The following is a 19,832-nucleotide window of genomic DNA, read 5'->3' as shown; positions in this document are numbered from 1 at the left end:
TCTCCCGGTCAGCTTTGCCACCATTTCTCTAGGGGGCTGACCGTTTTTGTTGGTTCTCATTTTGTGCGTGAGGCCTCACCGTGAACGAGCCGCCTTTATATACTTCAACTTTTTCTCCTTTTTTTTTTTTTTGCTCCTGCTACCGAATCAAGGATCACCGTTTGATTTTCCGACCCCCTATCATATTATTATCTGAACATGTCGCCCAGCCGGACTGAAATCTGCTCTGAGGAGCCAACGTTCACAGGGCCCAAAGCCAAGGTGGCTTCGGTTCAAGAGGCCCCGAAGTTAGAGCCTGTGCAAGAACCATGCCTGACCCCGGTCCCCGTCGATGGCATCCTCGATGAGGGGCAGCAATATGACGTTCATACACACACCTCGGAGAGAATCCTTTCTGTCCTCAAGCCATACCTCCTCGCCAAATCACCCGACGCTCATGATCTCTGGGTCCGGGGTGCCCCAAAATTCATTTCAGTGATCCGCAATTTCGTTGAGAAGGGCCAAGTGGTGCAGATGTGCCTGCCGGCCTTCCCTTGGAAGTCTGCCAATAAGGTCCACAAGGTGCTCGGCACTCTGCCGGACAAGGCCGAGGAGGTGTCCCTGAAACGCTTAAATGACCTGTGCGAGGCCATTGGCGATGTCTACAATCCCGGGGCGGAGCTGCTCATCATTTCCGATGGGCTGGTTTACAATGGTGATCCGATCTAAACCTCATAGCTCTTTTTATCCCCTGCGCGTTGGTCCCAATGCTAACTAGGCATTTCCAGATCTCTTCACCATCCCGGACCGCGACGTTTGGGAATACGGTGAAGCTCTGCGCGCCCTCGCCGTCGAGACGAAGTGTACTCACATTCGCTTCACTCGCCTAAGGGACCTCATTGACGTCCCCGGCCTCCCAGAGAAGCTTGACGAAGTCACATACATCGCTAATGCGACGAACTTTCGACGAGCGCTGCTAAATAAGTTCAGCAAGCCGGATCTAGACGTGCCCAAAGAGATCGCTGAGAACGAGGACACGAGATTGACGTACTGCGGCTACAAGCGCTTCCTGGAGAACGATCTCCGGTACATCTTTCCCCTAGGCAAGAACAGGAGTGTCAACAAATATCGCAAGGACGTCAAGTATGTGGCCCAGCAGATGATCAGCCGCGGACATGTAAGTTTAGGAGCCTGTTTTGTTTTTACTCGTTTATTACCTTGACCAACGTCGATGGGATGACACGCTGACCTTTAGCCTATCAGGCATTCGCGGGTGCTGTTAAGCACAACTTCCCGGATTACCTCCGCCTGAGCATCCACCACTCCACGGGCGAACACAAAGTTTCCATTAGCCTGTTGCCGACAAGCACTTCTTACACGACACCCTGGCACTGCTGCGTGGCGATTCTGGCGGACGGGAACATCATCAGCGGGCCAAAGGGAGATTTTGAGGAGGATCCGAGGCTCGAACTCGTCCGGGACGAAGATGGGAGACCAACTCACTTCAGGGAGAGGGTAAACGAAGCTGTAGTAGAGAAAGTTTCAGTAGAAAAGACTTGAGTGATAGGTACTTGGGCCTTTTTGATGGTTTTGAATTTGCCTATCTAAACTACATTGATGAGCCGTTTGCTTCATCGTGCGGTATCCTTACATATCTATTGCTTAATATTTGGAAATTTCTATCACTCCCTTTTAGGCTCATTTTCTCTCTTCCTATTTTCTCTGAAATAGATTTCAACTCAAAACCTTACATATTATATTCCTTCATTCCTTACTTTTAAGAAATGCTTTGGGCGCTTTGTAATTAAGCGACTTTCCAGTAAATATTAGCCACACTGACTATGAACTCTAGTTCTCTCGACCTAGCGAAGGAGATCCGTCAATAGGGGAATATATATCTATGAATGAGAAGAGTCTTGTATTTTATTACACACTTTCTACTATACCCATCGAATAACCTGAAATGTACATCATACAACCATTTTATATATCCAAGCGCACTCGGTCACCCTACCCCTTCAACTTTAGTCTCTCCCACTTATTAGCCACGGCGAAAAAAACCGCCACGCCAGCATAGGCCGTTACGATCAAGAAGACGGCACGCAGGCAGTAGAGGTAGGCCTCCACAATGCCTGGAACAACATCAGCGGGGAATGCGCTGCGGATTTCAGTGGCGCCCGTAACGATAACGCTGAGCGGGTCTACGTTGGGCGCTAGGGACGGAAGCTTGGATAAGAGGAGGTTGCTCAGCACGGATTGGCCAGCACCCAGGGAGGTCGATGAGCCAACGCAGAAGGAGACTAGAGTGCAGGTTAGGGGCCTGATATAAATGGGTTGCATTTTATAGAGTGAATGTGTGGGGTTTCACTTACATAACAACATGGCTGTGGTCGAAGCAAGGTCTTCAGCCCGCGCGTTGGCCTGGCCCGCGATGATTGCCAGTGGCAGACCGGACCCGTAGGCGAGGCCAGCGAGGAACTGGTAGCCAACCCACTGGGCCTGGGGCGAAGCAGCATGGAGGGTGTATATCAGGCCGGAACCGATGCATCCACCGGCGCTGGCCCATAGCATGAGTGGGACGTAGTGGCCGAACAGTGAGACAAGGACACCCGCAAGCGCGGAGCCAACGCCGCAGCTAATGAGCAGGGGGAGATTGTAGACACCGGCCCTGGAGGGCGAGACGCCCACGACGACTTGGAAGTAGATGGGGACGTAATAGAGCAGGAGATAGAAGGCGCCCTCGTGGAAGAAGCCGAAGGCCATACCCATGGCGACAATGCGCTTTTTGAGCAGTCGTGACACGAGAAGGGCGTGGTCGCCCTGGAGGTACTGCGAGACTACAAAGGCGACCGTGGAAACGGCGCAGGCGACAAGGAAACCGACGACCTCGGCCGAGTTCCATGCCTCATCAATGCCGGCTACCTCGAGCGCACGCGTGAAGAAAATGAGCGAGGCGAGGGCGAAGGTTATGCCGATGGGATCCATGTGCGACAGCTTCTCCTTCAGCGGAGCCTTACTCAGGTGGGTAGCCTGGGGAGGGCGGAATAGCAGGAAGATAACGAGGGCAGAAGCGCCACCAATAGGCAGATTAATGTAGAAGCACCACCGCCAGGTCGTTTGTTGGGTAAAGATGCCACCCACGACGGGGCCTAAAACGTTGGCGATGCTATAGATGGTGGTGATGAAGCCTGTAAAGACCGGCCGGAGCTGGGGTCGCACGACGACGCCCAGGATAGCATATCCACCAGACGCTATGCCTGCGCCGCCTACACCCATGATGGCGCGCCCGACAATGAGGACGGTGCTGCTGGGCGCCACGCCTCCATTGAACAGGCCAATCAGTCCCGGGGAGTGGTAGATATGGATATAGTATTAGCGTTCTTACCAGCAACCAGTGAGCCCAGGTCGAAGATGAAGACGGCGAGCAGAAAGGTGTACTTGATCGAGAAGTAAGGGTAGACCTTGCCCCTGCAGATTCTCGAGTCAAGAGCAGTCCGGGTAAGAGGCGCAAAGGACTCAACCAGTGCGCGAAGAGAGGGAGCAGGAGGGTACGTAGTTACCAGAAAGGCTGGAAGCAAGCTAGCGCAATAAAGTAGGCCGAAGCGTACCAGCCGACGAGGTTGATGCCTTTGAAATCATCGGTGATGCGAGGAATGGCAGCAGCAACGATAGTCTACCGCGACCAGAACCATAGGGTACCGGCGAGCATGAGCCAGGGAAGAGAATTCAATAAGGCATCATCGCTTACCATATCCAAACCGACCTGTGGCATTAGAGTTAGCATTGTGTATGCTACGGCAAGAGATTCAGCAAGTACCAGAAAGAGAGCCAAAGCAACTCCGACAGAGACGCAAGACGCCCAGAAAGCGCTGGGATACTTGACACTGTCGTTGTCATTGTCATTGTCATTGTCATTCTCATTGCCATTGTCGCGGACGGGCGCCGCTGTGTCGCTATCGGGCAGAACATCTGCCTTGTTTTCAGACAGCACCTCCATAGTGGCCTTGGTTGAAGTGGGACGGAGCCTGGGAGAGGAACCGCCAGAAGGGAGAATGAAACCAAAAAAAAAGAAAAGAAAAGAAAAGAAAAAGAAAAAGAGAAAAACAAGAAGAAGAAGAAGAAGAAAAAGAAGAAAAAAAGAGAAGGGAAAAGAAAGAAAGAAAGAAAGGGAGGGAGAGAGCGGTTAAGGCATTTCCATCTTGTTGGAATGCAAGTGAAAATGTGCTCACTTTTTGCCAGGGATCATGACACTACTCGAGCACGTTGCTTGCTTTTCCTCAGCTTTCTCTCAAGGAGGGTAGCTGAAAAGCTGTTGCAACCAGGATTTTCTCGATGCCCGGGAAACTCGCCAGGGGGAATACGGGCAACCAATAAGGACAAATAACTAAGGCCTCAATCGGCCAGGCCGACGACCAGAGAAGTCAAGAAAAAAAAAAAAAAAAAAGGAGGCGACTACTCCGTAGATATCACGTTTTGTTCAAAATACTTGAAATGAAGCGGTGTGGACTCGAGCAGTAATAATGATATTCTGAGAGCTTTTATGACCCCTTTGATTGAGCAGGATTGTGCTGTGCTCTGGGCCTACCAGGCCTTCAAAACCGCCGGTTGACTGGCTAGTTAAAGGCCTGAGAGTTAGTTATCTTCCAGAGATCTTTCCCTTCAAAGAAGACGAAGATCGAATTCTGAGATGTTGCGAATGAATGAGCAAAATACTCCCGTACGCGAGAGTGAATGCGTGACAGACGTGACCAGTTGCAGAGAGACGACCATCCCAGATTCCTAGCGACCCCATCCATGCGCTTGCTAGCAATCCAGGCCATTCCAGACTTCCCGGCGGACCCGGCGGCACCAGCATTGCTGTTAGCGTTCACCCGCACCCGCCAACGCCAACGCCTCCGATGGGGATCGACATCGCGGCCATCTCCGGCCAGGTCCCGGCGATCGTGCTCCCGATGCTGAATGACTCGCGACATAACAAGCGTAGGTAACTAACTAATAGTTTAGGCATGCATGGAATCTTGAGAAAACAAAACCAACCTATTTCGGGCACTCTCACCCACTCACTTGCTCCTAAGGACTTAACAGGCCAGACGAGAGGAAAAGACCCTGCATCAGATCAAGAAAAGATCCGAGCTGAGAAGCCAGAGAGTCACTAACTACATGGAGAATAGCATCTTGACTCTGCGCTCGAGGCTTCAGCCAGTTGAGTGCGTCGGATGCAGCTCATTTCCGCTTTCCATAGGGCTGCTGGCATGATTCGCGATTCGACATCTTCCGGCCAGTCTACGGGGCAGCTGAAATAAATATCTTCAGACAGTTTTCAAATAATATTACTCCGTTCTCCGTAGCCAAAAAACAAATGTTCGCGGGATGGACAGCTAATTCGTACAAAAGGTGTTCCTTCGACCTTATAGCCTCATTTGGGTTAGGCGTCGACAAACGATAACTAATATGGAGCCAGATCTCTCCTTTGAGTACTAAGTAACCAGCTTTCCTGTATGGAAATTGCTGTCTTGGGTCATATGTTTAACTAGTTAACCTAACCGATCAAAGTTGATTTTCAGCCAGCAAAAAGACATGATTTGAAACGACTGTCGAATTCTATGGGTGTGATCAAGCAAAACACTGCTTCCGCTCGAAGAAAAAAAAATTAAAAAATTAAAAAATAAAAATAAATAAATAAAGAGTCCATTGAACAGCTGAGGCTCATTGTGCTCTACTCTTCAAAGAAGCGTGTACTCCCAGAATGCTCGATATTTCTTTATTTCCCTAAGAGTGTCCTCCCCTCACTCGCTTGCTCCTAAGAGCTTACATGGAGACTAGCATCGCGACACGGTACGGAGCACGGATCCAGATAACCCGGCTACTTGCACATTCAGGGAGGATCGGCTAGTTTCTCTGTACTTGTGAATGCGTCGAGTCTCAGTTTCTGGACGCGACGCAATTGATTTCTCTTACTGCGTTAGACGAGTGCATCCCGTGAGAATGCAACCTCCCTTGGCCACCGCGGGCGATTTTCGGCCATATTGAGGCCGGTCCGACGGGGCATCCTAAAGGGGTATTCCTCCGCAGATATCCTCCGTCAATGTGCCGCCCTCAATCGGCCAATTCGCCGCTTTTTTCCTCCGATCTAAATGAAAGACTACATCGAGGGAATGCCGCCATCATCGATGTCGCCATTCGTCACCTCTCTTAAGATGCGTATAAAGATAACCATGATGCAGTCACAGCACGGGCACCTGTCGCTCGTTTGTTAAGGATTGCAATCCAAGCCCAAGTTCTAGCCTCGATTGTTCAGTATGGCCGTCTCCAAGGACTATGGCAGACGCCTCGCCATTACGATTGTGGATGAAAGGGCCCGTGACGACCCTGAGCGGGTTTCATATTCGCTCTCACTTTCGAGCGATATCTCCAAGGGATTCCGGGATATCACCGCCAAGGACTTCGCAAACGCTGTCAACAGGACGGCCTGGTGGCTAGAGTCAAAATTGGGGAAGGGCTCGTCGTTCCCGACCGTCGGGTACATTGGTCCTCGTATAGCCCCCCCCCAAACCCGCGGGAAGACCGCTGGCTCGTTCCATAACCTATACTGATACTAAGCTAGTAAACGACTTTCGATATATCTTGCTTATCCTTGGTTGCGTCAAGGCGGGCTACAAGGTCAGCGTTACTCGCCCCAATCCTCTCAGAGCCCGTCATGGTAACTTCTGTAGGCTCTTTTACCGTCTCCGCGGAACAGTGTCGAGGCCACGGTGGCGGTACTGAACGCGTCCAAATGTGACATATGGGTATCTCCAAAGGAGCAGCCGGAAATGCTGCCGCAGCTCCTCTCCCGGCGCCCTATGAAGGTATTGGAGATCCCCGAAACCGACGATCTCCTATGCGCGACACCTGTTCCACTCTATCCATACAACAAGACTTTCCAGGAGGCGGCCAGAGACCCTTTTTGTGTGCTTCACACCTCGGGATCGACTGGCCTTCCGAAGCCCATCGTCTGGAGTAACTCCCTGCTCGGCACTTTGGATGCCACTCGTTTATTGCCAGAAAGCGAGGGACGGCCTCCTTGGACTGTCGTCTTCGATGAAGGCGACCGGTTCTACTCAGCATTTCCCCTCTATCATGTAAGAATGCCATTTGTCTTAGACTTTAATATCTGTAAAAAAAAAAAAAAAAAAAAAAAAAAAAAGAGAGAAGGAGCTTGAACTAAGTCGTACATCAAGCTAACTTGAGCTACGTCTTAGGGCGCCGGATTGATTATGAATATCCTGATCACGGCCTTTTATGGCACCAGCAACGTGCTTGGCCCGGTGGGTGTACTTTCAACAGTTAACCTTATTGATTCTCTCCTCGACAACACAGACATCAAAGTCTGGAGCATTGTCCCTTCGATAGTGGATGATATAGGAGACACGCCTACCATATCCGCGAAGTTTGCAAGTTCCAAAATCATAATTGCATCTGGGGGTGAGACAGCTAAGGCCCAATCCCTAGCAAAATACAATGTAGATATGTTCTTTGGCTGCTAACCAGAAAAAAAGGCCCGGTCACTTACGCCAGCGCCAACAAGGCCAACGAATATGTTCGAATACTAAACATCACCGGTACCTCTGAAGGTCTTTTCCAAGGAAGTCTTCTCGTGGAGCGTGAGGACTGGATATACTTTTCCTTCCACCCCTATGCCGGATTTGACTTCAGAAAGATCGACGATGTTATCCACGAGCACTGGGTGATTCGAAACGAGAAATACACCGACCTCTATCAGGGTATTTTCCATACGTTCCCTGATTCTAAGGAAATGACCCTAAAGGATTTGTACGCTCCACATCCCACAAAGCCAAACTTGTGGATATATAGAGGGAGAACGGATGACATGCTTGTGATGTCAAATGGAGAGAAGATCCACCCTCTGGCTGCTGAAGCAATCATCAACAGCCATCCAGCCGTCAGCGCTTGCCTTATGGTTGGTGCAATCCAGTGATCTCTACACCTCTGAAGAGCTAGCCACTCTAACCCTCCATCTACGTGTCGTGATTAGCTGAATCTTTTCACTGACAACATGTATAGCTTGGAGCTGGTCACGCAATGACCACGCTTCTTGTCGAGCTGATAGACCCCGAACCATCATTAACGGCAGAGCGCGAGGCGCTTCTAGATAGCATCATGGAAACGGTCCATGTTGCGAACGCCAGTGGGGCCAGGGAGGCACGCATATTTCGGGAATGTATCAGGTTTGCGAAGCCCGACATGCCATTCGTCCGAACAGACAAAAACACCGTCAAGCGCCGCGACACGACTATCCTGTATGAGAAAGACACCGAGGACTTTTACAAGGGGCTGCTGGAAAATGGCAACCTTGCAGCCCACATCGACATTACCTCCACCACCACAATATCTCAAGGCATCCTACACCTGCTGGTAACGGCTTTACCTACGGTAAAGGAAATCGGACCGGATGACGATCTTTTCAACGCCGGAGTCGATTCCCTTGTCGTTTTTAGCATCTCCAATTCTCTTCGCTCAGCTCTTGGGAAGCACAATGTCAGTGAAGAGACAAGATCTGCATGTACCGCCAAGTTTGTGTATAGTCATCCAACCATCAACTCACTCACAAAGGCCGTCTACAATCTGGTTCACGAGATAGCTGATACCGTTGATACCTCCGTCGATTTGCAAAGGGAGATCGTGGCCAAGTTTCGTGGTCAATACACCGCTGACTTGCCATGCGCCACTCCCAAGCGGAAAGCATTCGATGCTACAGCAGATGGCTGCACGGTTATTTTGACGGGAAGCACCGGATCCTTGGGGTCTTACTTGCTCGAATCTCTCGTGTGTCAAGAGCAGAGCGTGAACAAAATCTACTGCCTCAACAGGGCAGAGGATGGCAAGGCGAAACAGACTACAGCCAGCGAGTCGCGAGGGTTGACTACAGATTGGCCACCACAGAGAGTCGAATTCCTGCAGGTCGACGTGTCGAAACCAAGATTCGGACTTGGAGAGGAAACCTACAACTGTCTTCTTGAGCAGACAACGCATATAATTCGTGAGCTTCTTCCTCTCATTTTACATCGCTGATACACTAGCGGTATGCACGTATATACCTTGGTAGACTAACAGAACTCGACCCTGGCAGACAACCAGTGGCCGGTAAACCACAACTGGGATATCGCCTCTTTTGAGCCTCAGATCCGCGGCGTCCGGCACCTGATTGATTTCTCGCTCAACAGCAACCGCAACGCCTCCTTGTTCTTCGTATCGACCGCTGGCACCGTCAGTCACCTGAGCCCAGACGGTGTCGTTCCTGAGGCACCGAACCATGTCCTAACCACGAGGGTTGACGGCTACGGTTCCGCCAAACACACATCCGAACTCATCCTCGAGGATGCTGTGGCCAGGTCTGGCGTAAATGCCTCGATATGTAGGGTGGGACAGATCGCAGGGCCGGTGCTACGAGGACCCGCAAAAGGCATGTGGGGGAAGCAAGAGTGGCTGCCGACGGTATGTTGATTTCTATTTTCCCCAAAGCCCACGCCTAGACCGGCCACACTACATACAGTACGATATTGTTGCTAACAGGGTGTCCTGCGATGGCGTAGATGATTGCAAGTTCCAAGTACCTCGGCGTCCTGCCTTCGACGCTCGGACCCCAGAACCGAGTCGATTGGACACCGGTGGACCTGCTCGCCGACATCGTTGTCCAGCTAGCCGGAGTAGCCCTCGGCGGCATTAACGGCGTTAACGGCGCAGGCGCCGCTGGCACAAGTGCAGCCAACGGCTTTTCGTCCACCACCGCTACTACCACTCGCTCCCTACCCGTCTATCATGCTGTCAACCCCAATTCCGTCGACTGGTCAAGCCTAGTCCCAGCGGTGGCAAGACATCTCGGTGAATCTGTCAAGATCGTGTCATGGGCCGAGTGGGTGGACCATCTGCGGAATTCCCAGCGTGAAGCGACGGGCACGCTTAGCTTGAAGCAGAACCCGGGGCTGAAGCTGCTTGATTCCTTCGAGGCATTGGCCGAGGCAGCGGTAGAAGGAAAGGATTGCCCTCGTCTCGAGACCAAGGAGACGCTGGCGAAGAGCCCCAAGATGGCTATGCTCAAGCCGGTTTCTGAGGAGTGGATGGACTTGTGGTTGGAGCAGTGGAAGTTTTAGATGCCCTGGCTGCTAGGACTGCCTTCACTTCGCAGGAAAGGCGCAGTTTGAGAAGAAAATAACGTGTTGCAATTGTCGAGTGGAACCATAATTGTGAAGTTGAACAGGGCTTCAACCTGACTATGCTATGAATTTCGAGATAGAATATGTGGGGTGCTGCAGCTGAATTTCACTTAATGTGAAACCAACAGATTCTGCTGGGACTTTAGTGCTGTTATTTGTTTTAACATAACTATTATGATCTGCATTCACCATCATATAACTAGTTTGAACTAGTAGCCTGTTAACCGCTTTTCGTAGCTTAAATTTTGTGCCCAGCAACCCATTATATTCTTAATCACATCAATTTATACCATTTTCCATCTCAGTATTTTTATGGAATACTATTCACAGAAGAGTTAAGAGATTAATTGTTCCAGGGGTTATAATTGATAGCAAGCCCTAGGCGATCTAGAGCATTGAATGGAAAACGATTTGCAGCGTCCGGTGTGAGATATTAAGCACAGAAAACTTCTGCCAGCGAAGGTGTCTGGTATGCGTTGCACTCACTCCATAAAATACTGGTGCGAACCTTGGAAGGTGAAACAAGGTTACCATTTGGAACTGAGGGTGTTTCACTGAAGCTATATCCTCGGAGACTCCATGTTTTCAGGTTCAGCAACCATCCCCATGGAGCCGCGTCCACGCTGGCTAGTGAATCTTTCCTCGATTTGCATGGCCTTTTTCGAAAGTTCCTGCGAAATCAGCCGCCTATTCTGCGTCCACTGCTCGACCCGCGCCGCCACAATCCTTGCCTGGGTGATGTTAAAGTCAAGTCTCTTCTGGAGAAGAACATCCTTCATGGAGCGCACTCTCAGGCCCTGGCCGCTGAGCAGGACCTCACAGAGCTGGAAAACTTTAAATATAACGGCCGTTATCAAGGATGCAGAAGCCAAATCCAAGGGGGGGTTCGTCCATGTCGAAGAAGCTGGCTTGGGCAAGCTCCCCTCGTCACACACCTCAAGCAGGAGTTTGCAGCTGGAGTCGATGTCTTCCAGGATATCTTGCAACTGGTCATCCGACACTTCGAGTTTCTTGGGCGTTGGCAACGCACCCTCTTCCGAGGTTGTAGACGTATCCTCGTCAGTCGTTATGAGATGTCGCTGAAGCCTCGCGCAATGGTCCAGCAAGCTAGCAAACCCCCCTTCTCTAGATTCTTCACCTCGGGATCCACTGCGATCGTATGGTTGCTTGGGAGTCGTTGACCACATGGGACATCGCGACACAACGTCGGGTTGTACGTCTGTAAAGGGGCGACGGGTTGGATCAGCAAAATTCGAGAAAGTGGGTTGCATGCCCAGGAGAGTGCCGTCCACGGCCTCAGAGAATCCTAGCGGCTGACCGGAGTCTTGCAAGCCGGAGCTCGGTTGCTCTGTTTGTAGTGCGAAGTCTTGAGGACGGACCCAATCGAAGAGATCATCATTACTGCTTTGGTGGCTAGCCCTGGGAGACTTTCTTGCTGGCGGGCTTGCGAGCGGGTTTTCAGACGTGGGCCACGGGGAGATATTAACAGTGCTGGTGGGAGTGGCAATCAAATGATCCTCGATCATGTCGGGCGGCGAGTGCTCGCGTAGGCGTGGCCTGCCGCTTCTATACCGCGGCAGAAAGTAGCATGAAAGGCCTCTTGACCTGCAATTGTGGCACGGCCCGCCGTTTCTCGACACGATGCAACGGATCTTGCGCTTGTGACAGGCATCGCATGCATTGCGCACATGTGATTGCGAGGCAAACATGTATTTGCTGTTGTGGTCGATATTGTGCGACGGCATTCTATCTAACAGTCTTCTCTTTACTCTTCCTCTTTTTTTCTTTCCTTTTTTTTTTTTTAATCCCCAGATGAACACTATTTAAACAACAGGAAACCGTCTATGGAGAGAAGTCATTTACCTTTCGACTCATAGGGTGGTAGCCCAGACTACTATGCAGCTAGATACGTACGTCAGGAGGATCCGACTCCTTAATCCAACTGAAGTCAGCTGAAGAAACAGTGCTGTTGTTGGAGAGCCATGCTAATCCTGGCTCAAAGAGGCACCAGCTCTATAATTCATGCATACGGCTGGGCTTTGAATAGTTGGTTTCTGCAAGCATCTTGTGATGGTTTGGATATATTCCATTTTCCCAGTCAAGCGGCTAGAAGAGGTTTGACGAGGTCTCGGGACACACTGAACTTGAAATAGTATTGGCTGGAGCCTCGTTATCGAGTCAAGTGTAACGCTGCCTGGGACTTGGCGAAGAATATCCTCTCAGCTACCGGTTATGTGTGCATGTTTTTTTGAGTCCTCCGTACCGTACTCCGTATATGCGCCATACAACAGAGCAGGGCAGGCATTTGATTCGTATAAGTTGGATGTGATGTTCCATCTAAGAGTACCTCAGAGATTCACCGCCCACACAGCTCATCGAAAATTCGAGGTTTGCACCATGGTTCTACCGTGAATCAGCTCGTTTCTTTTATATGCATCTCGCAATGGGCTGCATGCCTTCGTTTGTCTCCTGATTCGTCCGTTGACAACAGAAGGAGAGGAAACAAAGCCTGCGTTCAGCCCCTAGCGCAGAAATCGGCTAAATCTGGGCTGCCTTTCCTTGCTCTGACATCCCATGCTTTCCATAGAAAGTTCCGGGTTGGATGTCACTTCGGTACTATTTATGGATGGCTCTGTTCCAAGTGGTTAGGTACGGATTGGCGATCGACAACGGGATTTATATCTGAACCGGGATGCGTATGTAGTTTCTCCGTAGTCGCTCGGAGAACTTGTTCCGCCGTACGCCCCCGCTTTTCAATGTTTGTTCTTGAGACAGGACAAACCCTGTTGCTATTCACGTTGCAGGCTGCCCGTCATGCTACTGATCAGCAGCAGGTCTCTGCTAGCCAGAGCGTTCACTGTTTGGCTCGGCGAGTGCATCAGTTTGTCAGACTTTTTAGATATTTAGGATGTTTTGTACTGGTTCTTCTGGCAAAATATCAAGAAATGGGTTGATCACGAGCAATCCTGCAACAGAATTCTTAAAAAAAAGGGCATTTTCAATGCAGGTTAGCATCGCACTCGATGGTCTACAATTCTGGTTGACCGAATGGGTGGCAAAAGACGCAGAGAGGGCCTATAGAGAGCATAGCCGAGACGTCATGCTGTTGTTGCGAAAAGGAGACAGAATAAGATCAGAGAGTGCACAGACTCCAGCTGTCATTTCAGGAGCTGGTAAAAAAAAAAAAATAGTCATAGCTGAAGCACAGGAATCTGGACCTTATTGCAGATATACTCTGAAATCCATCATTTCCCGGAACTTCATGGACCGACATCCGCTCTTTCGAGATCCGCAACTAGGCCCGCCGAGGAACTCTCGATGTCGTGGGGGGTGTGAAGATATTGGTTTGTGTTGGTTGACGAACTTAAGGCTGATGGCGGATTCGAACGGAATCGCCGCAACTCTGAGTCAATTGGCACCAACACCGTTAACCACTTCGGACAATATTGTGCAGGATACGGAGGAAAATGGAGTATTTTCTTCCTCAATTCTCCATTTTTTTCCCCTCTTTTTTTTTTTTTTTTCAGATTTTTGGTATGGGAGAAATGGGCTCCTTTTCTCCCTCTCTATACCCATACTCTATTCAGCCGCGCCATGCGGTCAATATTTGCCCGAGAAATGCAACCAGGACAAGGGCGTAGAACCTATAGCTGTTTCTCCAGGGCTTCCAGGCCGCTGAAATTCTCCTTCAGGTGCTGCGTCCTTGGAAACACAGAACGTTAACTCGGCCCTTGCAGCCGACTCTCCAATCACGGAGCGGCCAGTTCTCTTTTTTTTCAACAAACAGCTGAATCAGGATCTTCCGACTGGAAGAAAGATCCGTGGCCCTTTTTGGGACAACCGAAGAGCAGAGGAAGCATTTGGTATTTCGGCGAAGCTATGCTTTTTATTAAAGAGCCACGGCCCACCATGATTCTCCAGGAGTTCCATTTCGCATCTTCACACCATAACCTGTTTCATTCCCCACACATTGCACCCCAAAGAGTTACTCGTCCACCGAAGTCATGGCTGCTGTTGGCTCAGAGCACAAGGAAGTGAGCGTAAGGGGCATGCAAGCTTATCGAGCACCATCGCTTCTTCAGCCACATAGGGCTCGTCAGGCCTTGCGAGATGCATATGAGGGCAAGATTGGGCCCTTGCTCGGTTTCTACTTGGCGTTCCCGACCGTGCCCACTGCCAGAGTCGCGGCCCAGCTGGGTGCTGACTTCGTCTGGGTGGATTGGGAGCACTCTTCCTGTGGTGTTGAGACCATGACGAGTGTGAGTTACATTTGCTTCGCGGCCATACACCAGGCATGCAGCTTACTTTGTGCCAGGTCGTCCACGCGATCCAAAACGTGAGCGAAGGAAGAAGCATGGCGTTTGTTAGGTCAGTATGCCCCGGACTGTCCATTTAGCTGCAATGAGTGACGACGGAGAGAAGCATTAAACACTGGCCTTGTTCACAGAGTCCCGGGTCATGATCACGCGAATATCGGCTTCGCATTGGATGCAGGTGCCTCCGTCGTAGTCCCGCAAGTCGACACCGTCGAGCAAGCCGAACACGTCGTCTCAGCCACCAAATTCGGCGCAGTACGGAAAGGAAGCCGTTCAGCACCTCCCGCCCGCTGGCTAGCGGGCTCTAGCGTCACCATTGACTCATCGCGTTCCATCTGGGAGAACGTCAACAACCAAGCTGCACTCATCATCCAAATCGAGTCCGAAATCGGTATCAAGAACCTAGACGCCATTCTCACACTCTTGGGAGACCAGATAGATGCTGTCTGGATTGGTACGCTCGACCTGCGCGTCAGCATGGGGTTGGACGGACTGTGGGGTGAAGAACCTGAGTTTCAGAGTGCTATCCGTCTGTACGAGGAAACGTTAAGGAAGCACGACAAACCAAACTCCGGCGGCTGTTTCACGGGGAACTGGAGCTTGGGTTCCAATAAGTCCTTTGTCGTCGTCGCTGGGGACTGGCTGGGCTTGTTGGGGCAGCGGGACAATATCCAAACCGCGAGAGAGAACCTGCCGGCTTCAGACAAGCGATCGAAAAACACATTTGCAAAGGGGAATGAGAACGGAACGAACTTGTAACGCTTAGTATTTCATTGAGATTGATAGCTAAAAGATGGGGGCTGTCATACTCCTATAATATGAATACAAATTATAGCTTTACAGGCCCCGTCTTCCAACAACCGGGCTACATGTACCTTATATTCAGATGGCTGATAAAGGGGGAGATAACTCTGTGCATGGAAGCCAATATTTGGGGGGGGAAGTGAAGAATATTCTATTAGATGCTAGCAGCAAAGATGAACTAACTCAGAGGCATATCTGACACTAGCTTAATAGAATTAACCATGTTTCAATGAAAGCCATATCTGTCATGCTACACTAACATATGTAGACTAGATGGTACATAATTCTAGGGATCGACAACAGCATAGAAATTTGACCAAAGGAAGGACCAGGGATATCAGTCATGAGAAAAGTGAACGACCGCTCAACAAGTATACAACATGCGAAAACATTCAAATATATATACGGCCATAATCATCACCCAAGAAAAATACACAGAAACAGTTTGCCCAAAAGAAAAGGAGCATGGTACACGCGGATGTATACAAAGCACAAAAAGGTCCGATCAAGCCCACCTCCAAGTAGGCCTGTGCAAAAGGCCCGTACCCGCTGTCGTCCTTGATTTCTTGACATGGAACTTCGGGCACGATGGCGGCGAGTGCCCGTTTAGTGTGCACCCTCGGCCGCATCCTCCAACGGTGTCACTGCCAATCCCGCTTTTAGGGAGCAGTAATTCAATAGCGGCTTCGACGTCCAGTGACAAGCCTGTGTCGGTGCATTTAAGTGCCCATTTGGCATCCGATTCGTTAAAACCAAGTTCATATACGAGCTTATGGAGCGCTTTGTCGGCGGGGTCGATGAAAGTGGGGACCGGAGTTCGGCTGCGTCTTTGGTAAGGAGCTGGCGAGGGGTGACGGCCTTGGGAAATCTTTTCTTCGGCCTCAGGGCTGGGGCCACGGGGAGCGATATGAATAGCAGGAGTGGTGCCTGTAGCAGTATGATTACGATTAGAAGGGGCGGATGTGGGCTGTAGAATCTTTGATCTGCTATCACTGGAAGTTGGATTGGATGGGGAGCCGTTGAGTCTCTGAATAACCTCCTGGAACTTTGAAATTGGTCGTTCTTCAGTATCTTGGGCCAGAAGTTTACTTTGAGCTTGCTCTTTCATTTCCTGTCTTCTCCGACGAAGTTCCCGGGCAAATTCTCGGCGACGCTGTTTAGGAATGCTGGCCCCAGCCGAATACGATCTGGGTCGTCTTCCAGGGCCAGATGGTCGTGCGATTTGTGGTGATTGGGACTGCTGAAGGTTCGGAGTTTGGAATCGAGGGACCTCTTTTCCTCTCACCAGCCGATTATCATATACGCGAGAAACAGCTTCTTTAAGAAAAGAACGGTTGGATCCGCTATTTGCTTTTGTGGGGCTGGTCCATTTCGTCCAACCCAGTGACTGCGCACGGGCGAACATAGTCTCAATTGGTGTATCCGGGTTCAAGCTGCTGAGTGTGAGTATCGCTGATGGTCCAAGCGTCAAGAGATATTGTGTCCAGCTTTCTACAATCTGTTAGCAAAAGCTATAATGTAACCGGAGACGATGGCCCTGAGAGGGATCTTACCAAGCAAAGCGTCTTCTTCAGCACGATCTCCCGCTTTAACGCCCAAGCTATCGAACACGCCGTACTCACGAGCTTCATCGTTCTTCCCGTAAAAAACTTGGACCAAGACGCCCAGACAAGTCCATATCTCCATCATATCGTACAACTGCGTCGCCGTCAATCCACCTTGGTTGCCTCCCGCAAACCCTGATGGAGGGTCAAAAAGAACGCTGTCCACAGCTAAGGGACAGGTAAGAAGAGCGCTTGAGTTGCGGTTATGGGACCGCGCTCGACTTCCACCGCTCAGCCAATCTGCCTGAGCAACGATATCCTCTTCGCGGCCCTTTCCACAACCAAAGAGTCGGCAAAAAGTCCATACTCTCCAAAATGCATCGTCAACCTCGGCGGACCGCTCTTCATCCTGACCCGCCAACGCACGAATTGTCTCCGGTCGAAGTAGAGATTCACAGCGGACCAATATCAGCCACTTCAAAGAAACCATCGTACACATATCTCTCATGTAATGGCGAATGTAGAGGTCGGGAGTATATTCGGGTACTGGTCGGTCCACAATTCCAACATCGTAGTCATCATCTTCCCATGGCGGGCTCATCTCTCGCAGTTCCCAGGCAGCAGGTGACATGCGAAATAAAGTGCCTTTAATAAGCAGTAATTCATTTTTCTTGAATATACTGTAAAATGCCCGGTTAAGAACAGCAAGGTTAAACAGCTCTTCAAGAGTATCAACGCTTTGAAGTATTCGAAGAACGATTTTCTCTGCTGCTACCGCAGAAATATTATTTATCAGCTGCTCTGGTACCCTAGACGCTCGAGATGGGGCACATGAAGCAGTATAGATCTCAAGCAGCTTTGGAAACAGGGCCAACTGTTCGGGTGGACTTTGCTCCACTAAAGGCTGGCCTTCTGGTGTTGGTGGGCGTTGGTGGGATTCTTCTGCATCGGAACTGCTGGGTCCAGGTGACCTGTCTTCGGCCGTTGATGACGAAGCTTGATCGTTCATAGAATCGGTCCGATTATCGCTCTCACAAGGCGATTCGACGACCACACTAAGGTTTACAAGTTCGCGGGCGGCCTCCGATGGATGTTCGGTGGCTCGCATGCGAGGCAATCGTAAACGAGCAGGATGTTCTATACTTGGTGCTCGTCTTGATAATGTTCGAAAAGGTCCACAGGAAACCGGCGGAGAGCTTTCAAGAGAAATGCTTCGAGAATGAGACGAGGTAGGCAATGAGATTTTGGAGATATTGTCGCAAGAATGGTGGTGTTTCAATTGCTGAACATTGTTCTGCGCTTCACAGAGGTTATGTGCAGATAGCGTAATGCTACGGCGGAGAGCGAAATCCTTAGCCCCGATGTAAGAGCTTGATTTCTTGACGGACGAGAACCTCGACAGTGCATCTAAATGTGATTTGGTGGTATGGAGAGGCTTGGCATGCTCATCTTGAACCAGGGACATGGCCTCTTCGCGAGCAGAGGTGCTAGAATCCCTGTCCTTGCTAGCTTCTTGGCCAAAGTCGGGGAGATCTTTGATGAGCGAGGTAGCTGAGGACATTCGAGACAGTTGCTTCTCTAGCTGCTCCGTGGCCTCTTGCAGAGATGGAGAACGAGCGCTGCTGGGTTCATCTTCAAGGAGACCAGACCGCCGAAAAGCCTCGTCGAGGCTATCCAAATCGGAAGGTTTGGGGTTCTGGGGAAGAAAGACTGGTTCATCCACCCGTGACTGTGGGCGCGGCATGTCCAAAGGTTTCACAAGTGTGCCACGGCGGATCACCAAAGGAGCGACAGGCATACCCGGTGCTGGAGGAAGTGGCTTCATTTGGGATTCTCTGATCGAGCGTTGTTTTATAAACGTTGGGGTTCTCTTCAAACGCGGACAGTCGTCGAAGACTCCAGCAGAAATGGGAGAAATGAGATCATAACCTTGAGTGGGTGAAACACCATCGGAAGTATTAGTAGGGGATATTACATCCGGAGAATCCTCAATGCTGGTCCTCGAAGAGATGAAACCATTTATGTTTGGTGTGAAGCCGGCACTGAATCCTGAGGTCGATGCACCCGATCCTAAAGCAGGAGAATTCTGATAAGGAGAACGATCATAGACTGGAGACTGACCGATCTTCGCAGGGATAAAGTAATAGGATTGCGATTGGCTGGCAGCAAGCGGAGACAAGGCAGAGGCGTGGCGAGCCAAGGGTGATGGGACATTCCTCTCAAGCGAATAAGACCACATCTGTTCCTTTGGGGCTGGCGAAGTGGATTCCGTGTTGATTTTTGGGTGGTGTAACCCTGACGTTTTGATTTTTGCCAGTGTTCTCTCCGGAAATTGTGCTGGGTGTTCTGGGGCTGCAGGCACATGTGTATAGTGCGCTAGAGGAACATGGGACCCGCGCACTGTTGATAGCTGCTCACGAAAAAGCCCGGATTTTACAGTGGTCATGTTCCTGTGAATTCTAGGCCTGCCGGGCTTCGTCCGCTCTCCGTATAAGCTCTTGGTATGTGCACCTCGATGAGAGAACCGAGAATTGGTCTGGCGCGGTTCAAATCGTGCCCCAGCCATCCTTGGGCAGTCAATTTTGTTGAAGTACTCCATCGCTGTATCCACAGGACCGTTTGAATGTAACAGCGGCATGTTGACCTGCCATATAGATTTCACAATTTCGACCTTCTGCATACCCGTGAGATGCTTTTTCGTACCCTTTAAATCTCCATGGACCGATTTGGTTGATTTCCGGGATGGAACCTGTGGTGACTGAGGACGCGAGTTTCTTGACCAAGCTGCAGGGAGAGGAAGCTGCTGTTTTTTCGTGAATTTGCCCTCTTGCTGACACCCAGGGTGCAGCATTGGGTTTGGAAGGTAGTCGGAACAGGGCATCGTTGAACCAGTACCTTAAATTCGCTCTCCCTATAGACAGCCAAAGTCAGCGTGGAAATCCAAACGATCCTCTGTACTTTTCCCAATACCCGAA

At 50.5% G+C, this 19,832-nt stretch overlaps 6 protein-coding genes across 6 annotated transcripts; 3 read left to right on the top strand and 3 right to left on the bottom strand.

Annotated features, from left to right (window-relative positions):
- Positions 1 to 198: 198 nt before the first annotated feature.
- Positions 199 to 1,539, top strand: CIMG_10166 (pyoverdine/dityrosine biosynthesis family protein; the record flags this gene model as incomplete). The annotated part of the gene is made up of 3 exons (XM_001239143.2): positions 199 to 694; positions 768 to 1,156; positions 1,243 to 1,539. The coding sequence occupies 3 exons, from the start codon at positions 199 to 201 to the stop codon at positions 1,537 to 1,539; spliced, it is 1,182 nt and encodes a 393-aa protein (XP_001239144.2).
- Positions 1,540 to 1,887: 348 nt separating this feature from the next.
- Positions 1,888 to 4,012, bottom strand: CIMG_10165 (aflatoxin efflux pump protein). The gene is made up of 6 exons (XM_001239142.2): positions 3,797 to 4,012; positions 3,728 to 3,742; positions 3,540 to 3,652; positions 3,365 to 3,447; positions 2,352 to 3,299; positions 1,888 to 2,279 (listed from the first exon to the last, which is right to left on the bottom strand). Exons 1-6 carry the CDS (start codon positions 3,974 to 3,976, stop codon positions 1,990 to 1,992), a joined length of 1,629 nt encoding a protein of 542 aa, XP_001239143.1. The 5' UTR covers positions 3,977 to 4,012; the 3' UTR covers positions 1,888 to 1,989.
- Positions 4,013 to 6,060: 2,048 nt separating this feature from the next.
- Positions 6,061 to 10,407, top strand: CIMG_10163 (L-aminoadipate-semialdehyde dehydrogenase). The gene is made up of 8 exons (XM_001239140.2): positions 6,061 to 6,513; positions 6,584 to 6,639; positions 6,693 to 7,100; positions 7,221 to 7,443; positions 7,518 to 7,939; positions 8,044 to 9,019; positions 9,110 to 9,474; positions 9,573 to 10,407. Exons 1-8 carry the CDS (start codon positions 6,279 to 6,281, stop codon positions 10,128 to 10,130), a joined length of 3,243 nt encoding a protein of 1,080 aa, XP_001239141.1. The 5' UTR covers positions 6,061 to 6,278; the 3' UTR covers positions 10,131 to 10,407.
- A 59-nt stretch (positions 10,408 to 10,466) lies between these two features.
- On the bottom strand, positions 10,467 to 11,938 carry CIMG_10162 (uncharacterized protein; the record flags this gene model as incomplete). The annotated part of the gene is made up of 1 exon (XM_001239139.2): positions 10,467 to 11,938. One exon carries the CDS (start codon positions 11,936 to 11,938, stop codon positions 10,754 to 10,756), a length of 1,185 nt encoding a protein of 394 aa, XP_001239140.1. The 3' UTR covers positions 10,467 to 10,753.
- Positions 11,939 to 14,197: 2,259 nt separating this feature from the next.
- On the top strand, positions 14,198 to 15,354 carry CIMG_10161 (HpcH/HpaI aldolase/citrate lyase family protein; the record flags this gene model as incomplete). The annotated part of the gene is made up of 3 exons (XM_001239138.2): positions 14,198 to 14,452; positions 14,509 to 14,561; positions 14,641 to 15,354. The coding sequence occupies 3 exons, from the start codon at positions 14,198 to 14,200 to the stop codon at positions 15,266 to 15,268; spliced, it is 936 nt and encodes a 311-aa protein (XP_001239139.2). The 3' UTR covers positions 15,269 to 15,354.
- A 245-nt stretch (positions 15,355 to 15,599) lies between these two features.
- CIMG_10160 (uncharacterized protein) lies at positions 15,600 to 19,738 on the bottom strand (the record flags this gene model as incomplete). Its single annotated transcript, XM_001239137.2, has 2 exons — positions 15,600 to 16,804; positions 16,867 to 19,738. The coding sequence occupies 2 exons, from the start codon at positions 19,736 to 19,738 to the stop codon at positions 15,819 to 15,821; spliced, it is 3,858 nt and encodes a 1,285-aa protein (XP_001239138.1). The 3' UTR covers positions 15,600 to 15,818.
- Between the last annotated feature and the right edge of the window lie 94 nt (positions 19,739 to 19,832).

The sequence above is a fragment of the Coccidioides immitis genome (assembly GCF_000149335.2).
Source record: "Coccidioides immitis RS genomic scaffold supercont3.5, whole genome shotgun sequence".
Classification (NCBI taxonomy): domain Eukaryota; kingdom Fungi; phylum Ascomycota; class Eurotiomycetes; order Onygenales; family Onygenaceae; genus Coccidioides; species Coccidioides immitis.
The sequence above is the reverse complement of the archived record's forward strand: the minus strand, read 5'-3'. Positions and strand labels throughout refer to the sequence as shown.

Bases quoted from the DNA above. Each gene is read 5' to 3' on its own strand.
- CIMG_10165 (XM_001239142.2), bottom strand. From the start codon at position 3,976: ATGGAGGTGCTGTCTGAAAACAAGGCAGATGTTCTGCCCGATAGCGAC. The intron at 3,448-3,539 runs GTAACTACGTAC...GAGAATCTGCAG, and splicing joins GCTTGCTTCCAGCCTTTCTG to GGGCAAGGTCTACCCTTACT. The intron at 2,280-2,351 runs GTAAGTGAAACC...CCTGCACTCTAG, and splicing joins GACCACAGCCATGTTGTTAT to TCTCCTTCTGCGTTGGCTCA.
- CIMG_10163 (XM_001239140.2), top strand. From the start codon at position 6,279: ATGGCCGTCTCCAAGGACTATGGCAGACGCCTCGCCATTACGATTGTG. The intron at 7,444-7,517 runs GTGAGACAGCTA...CCAGAAAAAAAG, and splicing joins AATCATAATTGCATCTGGGG to GCCCGGTCACTTACGCCAGC. The intron at 9,475-9,572 runs GTATGTTGATTT...GCGATGGCGTAG, and splicing joins AGCAAGAGTGGCTGCCGACG to ATGATTGCAAGTTCCAAGTA.